This window comes from Aspergillus clavatus, genomic scaffold (assembly GCF_000002715.2).
Source record: "Aspergillus clavatus NRRL 1 1099423829802 genomic scaffold, whole genome shotgun sequence".
NCBI lineage: Eukaryota > Fungi > Ascomycota > Eurotiomycetes > Eurotiales > Aspergillaceae > Aspergillus > Aspergillus clavatus.
The window spans coordinates 468,621-484,578 of NW_001517097.1; the positions used below are offsets into that span (position 1 = coordinate 468,621).

Genomic DNA, 15,958 nt, shown 5'->3' on the forward strand with positions numbered 1-15,958 from the left:
AGCAAAGAAAAGAGAACGTTCATTTCAAGTGGGTGTCCTAAAGAGTAAAACGAGCTGTCCTCAAGAAGCGGAACCGGGACGCAGTGCAAAGCTCTGATCAGAGTCAAGGGAGCGCGTATAAAGCGAGTGGAAAGAACAAGGCGCACGAGCGTAACACAATAAGAAGAAGGCTCGATAATACGTACAATCCGAAGCGAACACAGCTTCAAAAAGGAACAAAGTTTCCACCAGTCCGTAGGGGTGACAGCTCCGAAATGGAGACAAAGGGCGCAGGCAGTCCTCTCACTTCTCTCTTGAGTTTGAGTTCCAAGTACAGGCAAAATAGGTATCAGAAGTCTTGAGGATACAAGAGACGAATATGAAGATAATCCACAGATTATTGCGGCGCCGCGCAGAGTTTCCGCTGCCACAGCCAGGCAGGGCTTGTGCTAGAACACGAGTATGGTATAAACTTGAGACAAAAGAACGAAGGGGTGTCAGTGGGCTAATAGATCAGAGGTGTTAGTAAGTTCAGTGAAGAGGCCGTCAACACTGGCGCAGTCCGCAGGATCTCCGCCTAGTTTGGGTCTCCTGGAATGATGCCGTCAACGTCGAGATTTCGAAGAATCTAGATATGAAAGCAAGAAAGAAGCGTAATGTTTAGAGGAAGACGGGATTAACTATCCCTTGTGAGACGTGTCTGATGGAGGATCGGGTGAAGCGCGTCGATGGCGATAACAAGAGGGAGCAAGAGCTTCGATCTCGACGGAGCTGGTGGAGCTGACTCCCCACGGACCGGCGGAACCATAAATCCGGACCCCAGAAGGCCAGCTCTCCTGTTAGGAATGATCTGTCGATTAAGCATCGTGGTGATTGCTCCTGAGTCCTGACACTTCTCTCATTCCTTGATACCCTCTCTCTCTTCAACTCCGTCTTCATCTTCTTTTTTCTTTTTTTTCTATTTCTATATCAATTGCCTTGACTCCCCTTATTTTAATCAATTCACCGTTCTCCTTTCTCTCTTTCACGCCTCGTCGCCTCCTACACACATCACCATGTCCGATACCATTCAGGAACTCGCTGATATTCCTCGCGACTTTCTTCGCGATGGCATGCTGTTCGTTCGCAAGTGCACCAAGCGTATGTCGAATTGCCTCGGTTTCAATCCGGCACCGAATTTGATCTAACATCTGTACAGCCGACAAGCGTGAATTCATCAAGATCAGCCAGGCTGTAGGCATGGGCTTCATTATCATGGTATGTGTATTCCGGCCACATTGCGCTTGAATTTAACTGAGATGAATGGTGCTAACTTCTTGTAGGGTGGTGAGTTTATCTTGCCCTTTACTCTCTTCCGGCTACTCTTTGCAACAGATGCTAACTTCTAGGATAGCCATTGGGTACTTCATCAAGTTAAGTGAGTGATCATATGAACATGAACATGCGACAGACGAGCGATAGGGCGTGCTGACCGTGCTTTTCTCCAGTACACATTCCGGTCAACAACATCCTTGTCGGTGGCGCTTGATCTCACCACAACAATTCGAATCGCAATGTGAAACGGGTGTCGCAGGGGGTTGTCCTGACAATGATTCATGGAGTTATCGCGCGTCAGTAGGATCTGGCCGAGTCCTTATATGTGAAGAACCAAGATCCTTGCGCAAGTCGAAATACCTCTGGCAATGGAGCGCCATTATTCGAGTATGCGATTGGGACTTGGCAAGTGATCGTCGTGGAGTGATCATGGCCTTGCATTGTTTTCTGTATAAATACCACTTTCTTCGTTACGAGACTTTCCAGGAGCCTTCAAAGGCAAATACAATTTTTTTTATATCTCCGGAACAGATGGGTTGTCATTTACCGGCTTGGTATTTCCATGCTAATGACAATTGCTATGTACTTAGCTCACCTGTATATTCGATAACAAACACTCCAAAAGGGAAGCAAAAACCGCCAAAGAGAGATGCATCGAGATCCTGCTTTTATGTGCAAATCACCACAATTCATATGCAAGTTCTTCATCCAACGGACTCCTTCCGACAGGCCGACTTCTCACTTGGTTCTCTCGGTACTGGTTGAATTCCGGCACGTAGTTCAGCTTGGAATCGTAGCTCTTCCCGATTGACGGGATGCCCTCATCGTCACCGACTCCGTCATTCCAGCTGTGCACACTGCAAGTGCCTGATGACATGCCCCAGCCGTTCCAGGATGTGGCTAGAGTCCAATCAGTCCGTGTGTCAAAGGCTCATTGGGTGGAATAGGGATGAACGTACCGGCCATTACTGGAGCGCTCGGATGCCAACTTGCATCTCGAACGCAGGTCTTCCACATCATCTCGCCACCCCTGCTCCTGATCTCATACGTAGTAGTAAAGATGTCGGTATCACGCGGTCTCGAATTGATCGTAGCAAGTCCAACATCAATAACCCCAGCGAGAGTCGCGTCCAGGTTATAAACATATACCTTACCATCTTCACTGCCGCTATAGACATACCGCGAGTTCGTGCTTCCGGGAGGGGAGAAATGGCAGCGAATCAACGTTTTCAGGACCCGATGGCCTCGGAAAGTGACGACGGAGCAGTCGTGGGGATGGGGTTCGTAATAATCCTCGGGATACGGTTCGAATCTGTAATCATAACCAGTGGTGTAGTTGTTGATATCGATTGCGTCCAGCTTCGCGGTGGTCATCATCTTCCTCAGATCCCACAATTTCATGGCCTGGTCCTTCCCATTGGAGAGAACATATCGGCCATCCCCCTTGCTGTCCACATAGGTGATACCTTCGGTATGGCCAATGAACGCCCCGGCTTCGCGGCCATCCGCCATGGAGCGGCGGTCCCAGACGCGAATGGTCGAGTCGTCTGAGCCAGAGTAAAGAATATGCGGCGAGGACTTGTCACCAAAGCAAACAGCATTCACATCGTCTTCATGATTTTGCAGCCTCAAAACGGACTGCCGGGTTTCGATGTCATACACAATGACGGCGTTATCGGACCTGCCAGCAACGAGTTCCCGTCCATCTCCCGAAAAGCGGATGGACCATATCTGGATCTCTGTCAGCAATTACACAAATGCCGTATCATTAGTAAGCTTACACCAGTGTGCGAGCTATCGTAAGGACCCCGCCCTGCTCGTCCTGAGGATAGATCCAGAACAGACGGTTCGGATTGATCAGCTGGGTCAGTCGGTGCAAGGCAAACAAGTGGTCGAATTGAACTGTACGCCAGGAATTTGTTGTCTGGACTTAAAGTTGCATCGGTAATGGTCCACTGGCCGAAAGGATAATCGACAGTCTTGTAGTATTTCCACTCGTACGGGTTCGACGTATCGTACATTCGGACTTTGAAATCCTGCGCACAGCTGAAGAAGAAGTTACCGTCGTCGGAGAATTGGCCTGAGTAACACCGTGAGTCGTAGTGGATGATTTTATCCGCAGCGGAGCCAGGTATCAAATCCTATGAGGGTAGAGAACGTTAGCAGGCAGCACACATCTCTGCGACATTTCAGCTTAGATCACTCACTTGCGCAGTTGACTGGACGGCCATCCTTCGCCTCCCAGGCACATCGATGCCCAATTCCCTCCACATGATCTTCGTCGCGAGAGTTTGTTTACGCTTCTTCAGCTCGTCGACGTAGTACGGATTGTCTCCGAAGTCGCCGGATCCCATGAGTTCTGTACCCTCAGCGCTTGGAACCTTCGGTAGATGATCAGACCCGGAGCGACGGGCCCTTCTTCGATATCGCAAGAAGCCGAATTGGTCATCATCTTCGTCCTCATCACCTCGTCTCGTCCCTCGCCACCCATCATATTGAAGAATGTGCCGTAGCCCATTGGAAGCCAACAGATTCAACAATCGAGCAGCCGATACTGCCAGCGTGAATCAGCGCAAACACCTCCAAGCAGGATTGGGTGGTCCATGGTACCTCGAGTATGTCGCCCCCCTTGGCCTTCCCCGCCATTGTCCTCTTGATCAGGATCTTCCATGGCGAACTCAATATGTATATTTCCCAGATGTAGCTCAGGGTCTTCCAGATGACGACAAACGAGGATTAGTTTTCTGGGATGATAGATAAGGAAGTCGAACAGGGGACCGTACCAAATTGACCATCATCGTCTTCATCTTCATCCCCAAACTCATCCCTATACTCTGAGATCTCAGATTCGGGTTCGAAATCCATATCCTCTTCATCCTCATCCTCCTCGAGCCACTCTCTGGCCGGGTGCCACATCGTTCCAGAGGCTCGCCGAGGCGGAGACTCTCCCGCCTGGTCGGCGCCAGATGGCGGACCGGCTGAATTCATAGTCAGCAATGTATGTAGGAAGCTAGTACAGCTGAATCCACAGCGCTGTGTATCATGCCAATGTTGCAGAAAGCTCAAGCAATGAGAGATCAATGCATGACAAGTTCAAGAGCATTCATGCTGATTGTGGTTATTGTTGCTTATCGATAGCGCCGCCGTATCCCGGTTATGTCATCCGACTCTCCACTCTCCGATCTCTTAACTCCTATCCCCGAAGCGAAGTACTCGGTAAGTACGGAGTACTCCAGAGTAGTGACCTGGAATCACTTTGTCAATTCTTTCTGACACTGGACACCACACTGGCACATTATTCAAAGGGCCAGTACTATCTTTCTATCACATAACTGGGGAAAAAAAATCATGTTACTCGCACAAGCGGGGAATATCTGAGATCAATTTCCCACATTGAATCATTTACTGCTCCGTAGTGACCTCCGACTCAAACAATACGCGGGACAAAACCATGTCCAGACGCCTTGTTGGCCAAGCGGAGTGGAAGTGCTACTACTGTTGTTACCCACCGAAGTCGCCCTGGTTCAAATCTTGCCGGGCGCTGCCTGTAGGTGCAATGTGTACATACAGGACGCGAACGAGGCTAGGGGCGCACTTTACAAAAAATCCCTAGTCCTGCTCTGCTGATCACCGTTATGCGTGACTCGGGGGCGCATGTAAATTATTCTTTCGGGACAGTGAACACTGTGGTGCATAGCTGCCTGAACGGACCTAGTATACTGCCCTATACTACGAGATGGTTCAGGTACAGGGTGCCCAATCTGAAGACCACGGATATCTTTATCCATCGGACATCTTTGTCCACACCAAATGCTGGTGGGAGAGGGTCTGGACACTGCTCTTCTTTTTTGCGCTGCTTGTCATGATTGCTAGACATTTTGGAAGCTTCGACTTAATACTTATATTCCAACATTTAACGTGACGCACATAACCAACAGTGACAAATCAAATAGGACACAAGCAGAGCGAAGAGAAGACCGATACACAACAAATTGGTCAGGAACAAATGGATCTCAAACAAATTGTCTCACCTTCCCAACTCCCAACTCGAGTCTAGAACCAGCTTTATGCAAAAATAGCATGGAACTTCTCGTCAAACTCCTCCTTCAGCTCCTTGAACGCAGACAGAACCTCCATTGACACCATCGGAGCTTGCCACTTGTACTCGTTACTAGGAAGCTCGGGGCCACTATCCCGTTTTGCAGAAGCCTCGGTGTCATCCAAATCATCGTCCCAATTCTCAGGCGTAATATTCTTGGACGACGGTTTAGCAGCCTGAGGCGACTTTCCTGGCTTACTTAAAGCTCTGGTAGCAGTTTCCTTTGGCTTTGCGTGTTGAGCACCCTGCCGAGCATCCAATGCTCCCTCTTCATCATCTTCCGAATCAGACAATAGCGGATCATTCATATCGGATAGGTCATCCAGAAACGGACGCGCTTGTCGGCTGGGATCTAGATAAGTTTCCAGAGAAACAAGTATCGTAGCAAGGATGAGAGAAAAATCGTTGAGCAGAAACCAGACATCCGAACGTGAAATACGGTTTGCAACCTCAAGAGGTTCCACAGATCCGTGGCAGAAAAAGTCGTATAGGTAAGCATTCAGTGGTGCCATACCTCCTTCCGGGTAGATATCAAGATGTGGTATCACGCTCTCTTCCAGGAACACGCCTGACCGCACGGTATTGCACAGATCCTCTATGGTCTCAAATTGGTCATTGTGCCCGGATAGCCCAACAAATGCGGAACGCGATCGGTTTGCCGCGAGCGCCCCCAACCCTTGACTGAGCTCGTGGCTCCCCATGCCCCCGACTGGTAGCTTACTGAGCGGCAACTCGCGCTCTGGCTCGCTTAGGTGCTGGTCCACGAAGGTTGCGACATATGAAGTATACGTTCTTAGGATGCTTTTGTTGTGAGCTCGAAGTGCCTCAGCAGCATTTGTTGGCATAGATGGAAGCATGACGATCGATGGAGATTTCAACTCTTTCTTACGCTCGAGGAGTTCTCCATATCGTTGACCAAGGGAGTTTCTTCCAAACAAATGCGCTAATACGAGAATCAGCGTTCTCAGTTTTTCCTCTCTGTTGTTTCGATACTGCTCGTGGAGTGCCTCGAAGTACCCTGCTCGGAGCAAAGCATGGAATGAGAAGGCGCTGTTCTCAGTATGGTACAGGTGAGCCACGCTTGAAGCCAGTCTAATTGGCTCACCGTGGCTCCCAAGCAAACCCTGGCGCCTGAGATACTCAATAGAGAAACGGAGATGGTGTAGGACCTTCTCCTTCGACTCAGCGCTTCCGAAGTTGAATCGCGGCTGGGACAGCAGTGAATTGATCGCGCGATTGGCATATGCTGAACCCTTGGAATTGTGGTGAAGGATGCAAAGCCGGAGCACGAGACTCGTTGTGATAGGAAAATGGCCACTCAGATCGGGCAGCCGCGAACTGATCAATTGGTTTGCTTTGTGACGTGGAATACCATGAAAGATGACATTCCCCAAAATGTCAAAGCCACGACGACCTGCTCGACCAGCAGCTTGACGGAAGTTCAGTGCAGTCAAGTAGACACTATCTCCACAAAACACCACAGTCGAGCAGGGCATGTTGATACCCAAAGCCAGCGTCCCAGTTGCCACAACCACGCGAAGAAATCCTGCCCGGAACAGCCTTTCAACACTATGACGAGAATTAAAAGGGGTTCAAAATCGAGGAAGGGTTTCTCATACCACTGACGATACCGACGATTTAGCCCAGCATGATGGACACCCACCCCTCTTTTTAGTGCTTCGAGGAGCAAAGGATTCACTTTGTGTCTTTTCATTCTTTCAATTTCCTTCAGGAGATCATCCCAAGCCCACTGTCGAGTCCTGGCAAATGAGAATTGCTCCAACGGTCGTTCTGGATCAAATCGTTCGAAAAAACTGTTATCATCATCGATCTCATTTGCAGTACCCTCGTCTTCAGCGTGTGGCTGTTTGCGACCCTTTCCCTTCTTTTTACTTGCTTCGACCCGGGCCATTTTCTGCTTAAGTTTCTTGTCTTCCTCATATCTGGCCAACTCTTCCTTCCACTGTGCGCTGCTTTTGTACTTTTCTTCGGCCTTGACTAAGCGCTGAAGTGTCGCGATTGCGATTTCTTCGCATGTTGTTCGCTCATAGTTAAAGAGCAAAGCAGGAAGCGCATTCTGGTGATGCAAACCAACAAGTAGCGGGAAAACAGTGGTACAAAGCTTCATTCTCATCGATTGGGCATCATAACGGACATCCTCGCAGAGCGATATTTCGCGGGTCTCCGTGTGCTTGGTCTCTTTCGCAGTTGCAAAGGTAGTCTCTAGCTCGCTCCGCACCTTTTCGAAGGGGGAATTGTCATATTGCATCCAAGTCGATAGGGCTTCCTTCAGTCGAGCCTCCCATACATGCACATCGCCCCGCTGAATCAATGACGAAAACACGACCTTCGGATCCAGTGATTCTGACACAGGAAACTCAGTCGACGAATGTCTTGACATGGATTTCCATAACATGTAACAATCTCTTGGCTCTAAAGAGAGATCCTCAGGCACCTGCCGCTGCTTGCTGAGAATGCTAGTGATTGGGTGAAGTGGTTCCAAGCCTTCGATAGATTGAGATTCAAGGATTCCTTTCTTCCCAGCCTCGGAGAGACCTTTAAAAGAGAAATTAGAGGCGGGAGTATAGAAGTATTTTCGGAGATCTGAGTAGCGTTGGCTATGCTGAATGAGCTTCATAGGGATATCCAGGTTGCTTTGTGTCGACTCAAGCCAATCCGCAAATTCGGCGGGATTTCCCACCGTTGCGGAAAGAGCGATGATCCTACATGGAGCGAGTAGCAAGAGTTGTTCCCAAACGAGTCCCTCATCAGTGTGGCCGATTGAATGAATTTCATCGAAGATGATGCATTTGACTCTGGGAGCCCATGTGGTGGCATTGAACGGCGACAAAAGCATCTGGGAATGGAAATCAGCTGTGACACGCTAGTGTAGAGACGGGGGCGCTGTACTTACAATCTGGAGGAGATGGGGAACGGTTACCAGGATCTGGCATTTCATGGGATCGTTGATGCGAATATCGCGGGTATGAATGGCCCAAACAGTCTTATGAGATCGGTCAGGGTATGACTTCCTAAACCGTGCGTGGATTTCTGCGGCAATCTGATTGACCAATGCTTTTGTCGGGGCAACATACACCAGGACTCCGTCATTGTCTTCCTGCAGGATTTTTTTCATGGCATAGAAGCTAATGAATGTCTTTCCTGCGCTGGTTGGAGCCACGACGAATATGCTGTGCTCCTTGTCAAGCTCATCAAGTACTTGCCGTTGCCATTCATCCGGCACAAACTGGACACGCCTGTCCGGCAGAGCACCTATTTGACGATCCATCATAGGACCGCAATGGAGCAGCTGGAAGGCTTGGAAGTCGAGAGGCTCACCCAGCTGTCGGGGCTTAATGGCCTCGATGTCAAAATCAAAACACAGTTTCACTTTGAGTAAAGACGACGCGGGCAATGGTAGGCCCGGGATATTCAGTTTCAGGCATATCTTTTGGAACATGCGATGTTCCTTTGCAGTCATGCGGTTGATTAGGTGGCGAAGGATTCTGATCTCGTTCCAGACTTCTCTTGCTGCCGCAAGACATTTATCCTCGCTTTGAGCGGGTTTTATGCTCTGCCACTGGAGCAGAAGCAGTGACAATAGGTACAGGCGAACTTCTGGCTCCAGGAACGCTACTTTGGCGGCGTCATGATTGCCTAGAATGGTAGCCCTGATCTCCTTCACTTGGCGAGAGGTGTCAAACTTTCGCAGCTCCGATATTCTTCCTTTCAACCACTCTCGGTAAGTAGATTCGTTTGCCTCAGACGCGTTTCTTGCGTTCTCCTGTTTCACAAGTTCTCCCTTGATTGATGATTTAGCCTTCTGTGGTTGACATTCTGAAGAGAAAATCGACTCTGGTTCCAGCGAAGTACCCTTGGCATTGGTAAGGCTCGCCGCATATTTGGTGAACTCGCTGACCCTCTTCTGATTCCATCTCGCAGGATTGTTCCATTTGGTTATTGGTTTCTGGGGAAGCTTTCTGCGGTCAGACCCAAGTGGTCGTCGAGTATGCCAGTGCGTCCTGTCTTCGAAGCTTGGCTCTGGGCATTCATCTTCATTGTCACTAAGGACTTTGACGCGAACACTGGCTAAATGCTTGTCGAATATTGGATGTTCAAACGGCAACAGGGAAAAGTCAGCTTTATCGTCTTCTTCACCTGTGGAACAGTCGCTAATTTGCAATGAGGTTATCCTCTGATAGTCTGGCGAGAAGAACGTCCCCGGCCCACCATTTTCATTGACATGGTTGAAGCAGTCACGGACCGTATCCCAGCCACCGCCAAGCAAGCTGATCAGGGGAGTCACCTTGTCATCAATACTGAGTGCAGCGCAGGACTTTAGAAGCCTTCCATCAATGAGATCATGCAGATCATTCGTATTGTCATTGATACGGAGATTGTCCCATTCGCTTGTTTGGAGAAGAGCAGTCGCAGTGAGACAGAACTTGTCCATGAATGTGTTGTATATCTCCTTATTAGGAACTTCAAGGATCGTTAGTCTCCTTTGCTGCAGAGATAGCTGGGTTAGGCAAGCAAGATGCAGTAGTAAGACAGCCAACATTTGCCTCAGCGCTTGATCCTGTTCCCCGGTAGCCAGAGCCGAGATGACGACCATGGTCAGCGTCTCTCTGGCTGTCATTGGCAATCCTTCTCCGTTTTGCTTCGCTTTTGCAATGGACTGTAGCTCAGACTTGCATCTAGCCAAGTATGGTATCTCTTTTCTTGTGTTCTTCGTTTCGATGTCGATCAACGGACGCGTTGAGGAACTCGCTCGAACCACTCTGGTGAGGATCTAGTATCCATGAAAGCCTTAGAGTAGACCTTTCTTCAGTCAATTGAAAAACAGGACGCAAACCTTGCTATCTCTCCATTCGATCTCATTCATGACCGCCACGTCCAGTCCAAGAGCCATCATGTTGCAGATCATAAGAAGTGTTTCATCAAGTAACTCTTCCTTCCCCTGCAGCACTCCATTATGACACATAACAAAATACACGCTGTAGGTCTGAACATATTCTTTAAACTCTCGAGCAGCCACGGACGTGAACCGGCGGACCAAGAGGTCCGGAAATCGAGCCTGCACCTGGATCTTGAGATGTTGGTAGATCACCTCCCTCGCCAGTCGATACTTGCACTGATGGATGTCTTGAGTAGCTGCGCAGGCGGGAAGCTCTCGATTCTCTAAACGAGGTGGATAGTCAGCTATAGACACACCCACACTCTCTCAGCACAGGCTTGACTATGAATGAGAGTACTTACCATCAAAGAACACGATGTGGAATCGACACTTGGTCGCCAGTAACTTCGCGAGGAATCTCTCCACGTTCCATACTGCCTGCAAAAGCTGGAATCCAGCTGCAAACATCTCGGTCATCAAGTGCAACGATAAACCCTACCTAGAAACAGAAGGAAAACATACAGGTAAAGTCCAGAGCGGGGTCGTCGAGGCACTGAAGCACGAGGGAGTCGCCGTCCAGACAAAACAGCTCCTGCCCTGCGTAATCGGCTACCAGATCCAGGACCTGGGCGCTGAGACCAGAATACCAGCCTCTCATGTCGTTCATTGTGACATCTGAAAAGGGGAAGCGAAAGTGCAGTAGAAGAAAGAAGAGGAACGAAGGCAGATGAGGGGCAAGCTTTAAGTAGAATAGACCATGAGGCGAGGCTGTAAGTTGGATACTGTTTGTTGGTTGCCCTGCTGGGATTTGCGGCAGAGTCAAGTTGCATTCACTGGGGAGCTTGATAGGTCGTGGTTATCCTTAGGTACGCGCTCTGGAAAACATGAGCCAGTTGACTGTCTCTCTGTTCTGCAGGAGGCCGATTGTAGAAGAAACAGTATCATACAATAGAACAATTCGTTGCTCATCTCCTAGGATAGATTTTGCCGCATCTATTGCTTTCTATGAAGGCATCTGAGGGCTTCTAATGCAGAAACAGATCATAACATTTCTAAACTTGGTTTGATGTGTTGAGAATAATCGATCATTAGTATTCAGAAAAGGCTACTTCATCCACTTATTAAACACATAACCTCTGAATCAGGAAGAGATAGATCATGAAAAAGAGGTAAATAATTCCAGAAAGCTGTTCTTCAGCAGAAAAACAAAACAAAAGAGAGGACGAAGATTATTATTATCATAAGAGGAATGAGGTGGCATATACCACAAAGGGTCGTAACATTCATTATGGCGTAATGGTACGAACGGGGTTGTTCCAACTGTCTAGCAATCTCGGCAAGATATCACCTAAAAGTGTATCAAAAGACTGAAGATCATATGCTTCAAGTTGGCAGTGTTTGCGTGCTAATGAAACGAGATTTTTGATGAATCTAGCGTTGCTCTGGAGCGAATCCCAGAGGGTTGAAGGCTCTTCCGTCTCGACAATTGGAACATCGAAGATTATCTCAGAAGAATCAGGATAATCCAATATCACTTCGGAGGCCGTGGAACTGTCCATTTGACGTCTTTGGATCTCAGTCTGGGTATTCTGCGCATTCTGAGCATTCTGGGCATTCGCGATGGTTGTTTTCAATTTGAACAACCTGACAATGACTCGAAGTCGCATTTGTAGCTTGTGAGGTCTCTTTTTGGGGAGGGATGTTGCTTCTGCGCAATTAGGGCTCGTGGAGTCAGGAGATCCTTCGAGAAGCTGCACGCGAATTTCTGTCCTAAAGCAACGCGGCGTTTTCTGCGCTGCTTGCAAGGTGGCTGCATTGCGCTGTACTCCTAAATTGACGGATTAGTGGTAGCTCGAAAGAAAGAATTCAGAGTGAGGTAGAACTTACTGGTCAATGGCCAGTTTCCCGCTTTTCCGGGAAAGGGTGTTGACGGAGAGGCTATATTTCCCAATAAAGTTCGATGAAATCGGCTAGATACCTTCGACATGAGCATCACTGGGAACACAGAAAGTTCGACCGTCTCAAGCGAATGCAAGATCGTTATGATATCCTGGCCAAATTTGTAGCCATGCGGAGGACAATCTGCATGAATCGGAAGACTGCCAGTGAAAATACTGACAAGGCCATCATTGAATCTCTTGAAGATGGTAAACAACAAAGCCTTTCCCTCAGGATCGGTGTAAGAAAAGACGGAAATGGACTGATTGTGTGACAGACTTTTGCTGGTACACAAGCCGGACTCGTGTCCATCCCTACGGAACAGCATTGTGAAAGGGTGGGTTAGTAGGGCTTGTGAGGTCTTCGCGACCGACTTTCCAGATGAAGCGGATACTCCGGGTCCCAAATTGCACACATGATATTGGCTTCCACTGTCATGCAAGGATCCACGCCGGGGAATCTGTTGGCGTGTTCCTCCTGCGCAAATATGACATATGCGAACAACTCGTTTAGAAGCCTCGCATCGGGTGCAGCCTTCCAGAACATGGTCACAGTTCTTGCACTTTACTTTGAACGACCTTTCCAGATCTCGAGGCGAGTCATTCTGGAGATTGCGATCCCTCGGTGTGGGCAGTATGCGCTTGATATCCTTCCGGTTGGAATGGTCAGATGACTGCTCAGAATTTTTCTGCTGCAGTGTCAAGTCACGGGAGTTGTCCAGTGCTGAAGGACAGTGCTCCAATGTTGAAACCAGGCCGAAGTGATGTTTTCGGAGATCCGTAGCACGAAAGACTGATAGCTGACTGTCTGTTGTTTCTGATCCAGTAGTTGACGCCGAGTCGAAATGAGAATCGGCGGGCAGATCAGCACCATGCAACGGCTCACATCCAGGTGGAGCTTGCACCTTGTTTTGAGAATGACTGGCATGATAATAACCAAATTGTTGGCCGACGTTGAAGTAAATACTCTCATTTCCACCCATGTGATTACCTCCGAATGCAGGCGCGACACCGTTGAACCCGTTACCTCCATATGGCTGTTGATCGCCGGATTCAGACCCATCTCCGCCGCTGCTGCCACTACCTCTTCTGCTCAGGCTTATACTGGTGGCCGTATATGCTCCAATTGGCAACCGACAATGATTTGCAACACATTTAAACCACTTCTTCCAGCTGCTCACTCCTGCGTGACATATATCACATGAAGCAGGAGATGGGCAGGGTTTCCGGCATCCATCGAGGAACTTCTTGTCCCATGCTCTAAAGTTGTGTGTCTGAGGCAAATGTTGGCCAAACTTGTCCCTTCTAGTCGATTTATTGAAGGTACATGGGTTGAAAGGGCAAAGATAGATATGTTCAGCCCTGTGCGTGTGGCTTACATGCCTCTTGAAAGTGCCGAGAGTCCGATATACTCGTGCTCCTGCGCGAGTGTCACAAAGTTTGCAGCGATATCTATCTCTTGTGACCGGCCGAGTGGGAGCGATTTGGTCAAGTCTTCCTTGAATCGAGGCATCAAGTGCCGAAAACGTGCCTTGCAGAAAAGTCTTCAGGCTCCCCAAAGAGACTTCGTCATCAAGTCGAGGCAAGATGTCTTGAGTCAATCCTCTTATTGACTCGAACGCAGTCTTGATTAGAAGGAATTCCACGAGATTGTCTAAGTAGGCATTCGAAGACTCTAACGGCACCTGCGAGGGCCCTGGGTCCACGATTCCCGTTGGTTGCCATTGCTGACTTTGTAGCAATGCAGATCCAGCCGGTGTCAAGTCCCCACCCGGAACATCCTCTTGGTTGTTGGCCGGCGGCGCGACCCCAGAAACGCTGGCGGCGGCTGAGAATGTCACAGGGGAGTAGCCGGGAGAGTTGCTATAATTCTTAAGAATACATTAGCGGGCTAACTTGATAGAGTCTATCGATTGTCCCTAGGGGGATCAACTTACCGAGAAGTTGTCAAAGAATGGTCCCGGGACAAGGTAATTCTCAAGTGTCTGAACGCGTCCATCACGGTCAAGTACACCAGGAGAGCTCTCCGTGTCATCACTTATATGGTCTGGAAAATTTTCAGGGTACTTGTTGGGCAAATTTTGGTTGAAAATGAATGAATCCATGATCTCAGGTATTTAGGCAGAGACACAGATCTAAGTTGAAATAGAAAAGGAGATTATTGGAATCGCAGTATTCTAACAAGGAACAGGACAGCTTGTAAGTGCACAAGAAATGGATGAGAAAAGATCGGCTATATAAGCAAGGCTGGCAGGCAGAATGACTGAAAAGATAGCAGATACTAAAGTTGACAAAGCGCTCATGTGTTGGGCAAGTATATAACAGGAGTGACAGAGGAGGATAGCAAAATTATGAGGACAGACCCTCTGCTTTATACCTAGGTATAGGTCATGAAGAGATAGATGTTGTCACTAGGTGATGGACAGAGCATTTAATTTTGCCAGGGCAAAATCCAGCATGCTCACAAAATAGGTGGTGTATTCGAGTCATCTATCGAGACTGAGGGAAGGGCAATTGAGATGTGGTCAGAGTACTAATAGTCGACCGAGCACACATTAAGATACCTAGCCTGGTACCGTCGTTCTCTACGGAGTAAAGTAGTTATCTATGATTGGCTGCATTGTTCTTGGGAAGGTCCCCACTACTATTGTTCGGAGTTATTGGATTTGGATATCTGCGGAAATAGGTGGAATGGATCTCACCCTTACTCCGTAGGCTACTTAGTACTTACAGTACTCCACTATAGATCTGAGGTCATAACTGGATGGTACCTTATCACTTAGGTACAACCTCGGGAGGCCTAGGAGCATGTCCGTTGCTTTCCAACCCATCCTAATCGGTATTTACCTGTTTCCATCAATCCAGACAAGCAAGTGTAGTCGTATATTTCACTCCTTCCCTCAAGTGGCGAAAAACATGGAACTTGTCATAGGGGTCAGTCATCCTTCCCTCAGTAAGATGCTTGGATTTCTATCTAGGTACCAGCTGTCCGATGATGCTCACTTACACAGTAGGTGAGCTCAGTAAAAGTCTTGGCAGGGAGGTGCTGATTAATAGTAGGGTAGGCCTATCTACACAGTACAATAGAACTTGCGACCGCCATTGATCTTTGAGCAATATAAGTTAAATCAGTCACGAGTGCTGGCTTCTTGCAGAAATGTTATTTGCATGCACGGATCCAGCAGGCCAGGACTTCATCATGTTCCGAATCCTAATCTACCTATGGATCAGAGGGCAAACCCTCTCGATTGTCGATCGTCGAGGAGTTTATGCTCCTCAATGTCTCAGTCTCGGATCCATTGCGATCATTGCTTGGAGAAAATGGTTTTTCGGTCACGCTGCTTGAGTACTATCACGGGGTTGAACTGCAGGCAGTGTATGATAATCGACTAGGCTCATGCAGTTGTAGTTTGTACTGAGACTGGGGGCATATAGAGGGGATTCCTGCATTTGGAAAAGAGGGCAGCTCTGCTAGAGCTTAGAACCTTTCGGCGACCTAGTTGCCTTGCTTCAATCTTGTTTTCCCTGCATTTTCTTTGGCTGGTAAATCTATCTTATCGCCATTATGTCCAACGATTCACATCACTATAATTCTGCACAGCCACCATGCACAGCCACTATGAAGGTTTGCCGTTTGATCATGACTGCCAACATGAATGGATCATAATGCATCACATCAATAGCACATACGGAGTAGATCTAAGTTAAAAAATAAATAAATAAATAAATAAA

At 48.3% G+C, this 15,958-nt stretch overlaps 4 protein-coding genes across 4 annotated transcripts, besides 3 other annotated features; 1 reads left to right on the forward strand and 3 right to left on the reverse strand.

Annotated features, from left to right (window-relative positions):
* Nucleotides 1–1,034: 1,034 nt before the first annotated feature.
* On the forward strand, nucleotides 1,035–1,507 carry ACLA_034860 (translocon subunit SSS1; the record flags this gene model as incomplete). Its single annotated transcript, XM_001270708.1, has 4 exons — nucleotides 1,035–1,119; nucleotides 1,178–1,240; nucleotides 1,373–1,396; nucleotides 1,467–1,507. 4 exons carry the CDS (start codon nucleotides 1,035–1,037, stop codon nucleotides 1,505–1,507), a joined length of 213 nt encoding a protein of 70 aa, XP_001270709.1.
* Nucleotides 1,508–1,972: 465 nt separating this feature from the next.
* ACLA_034870 (WD40 repeat domain-containing protein) lies at nucleotides 1,973–4,281 on the reverse strand (the record flags this gene model as incomplete). The annotated part of the gene is made up of 6 exons (XM_001270709.1): nucleotides 1,973–2,193; nucleotides 2,253–3,024; nucleotides 3,075–3,434; nucleotides 3,501–3,847; nucleotides 3,904–4,005; nucleotides 4,077–4,281. 6 exons carry the CDS (start codon nucleotides 4,279–4,281, stop codon nucleotides 1,973–1,975), a joined length of 2,007 nt encoding a protein of 668 aa, XP_001270710.1.
* A 1,077-nt stretch (nucleotides 4,282–5,358) lies between these two features.
* Nucleotides 5,359–10,956, reverse strand: ACLA_034880 (putative DEAD/DEAH box helicase; the record flags this gene model as incomplete). Its single annotated transcript, XM_001270710.1, has 6 exons — nucleotides 5,359–6,961; nucleotides 7,012–8,249; nucleotides 8,307–10,184; nucleotides 10,248–10,573; nucleotides 10,652–10,747; nucleotides 10,812–10,956. The coding sequence occupies 6 exons, from the start codon at nucleotides 10,954–10,956 to the stop codon at nucleotides 5,359–5,361; spliced, it is 5,286 nt and encodes a 1,761-aa protein (XP_001270711.1).
* Nucleotides 10,957–11,575: 619 nt separating this feature from the next.
* ACLA_034890 (putative C2H2 zinc finger domain protein) lies at nucleotides 11,576–14,331 on the reverse strand (the record flags this gene model as incomplete). The annotated part of the gene is made up of 4 exons (XM_001270711.1): nucleotides 11,576–11,933; nucleotides 12,177–12,227; nucleotides 12,791–14,097; nucleotides 14,164–14,331. 4 exons carry the CDS (start codon nucleotides 14,329–14,331, stop codon nucleotides 11,576–11,578), a joined length of 1,884 nt encoding a protein of 627 aa, XP_001270712.1.
* A 1,604-nt stretch (nucleotides 14,332–15,935) lies between these two features.
* Nucleotides 15,936–15,958: a microsatellite.
* Nucleotide 15,958: part of a microsatellite that runs on past the window's edge.
* Nucleotide 15,958: part of a microsatellite that runs on past the window's edge.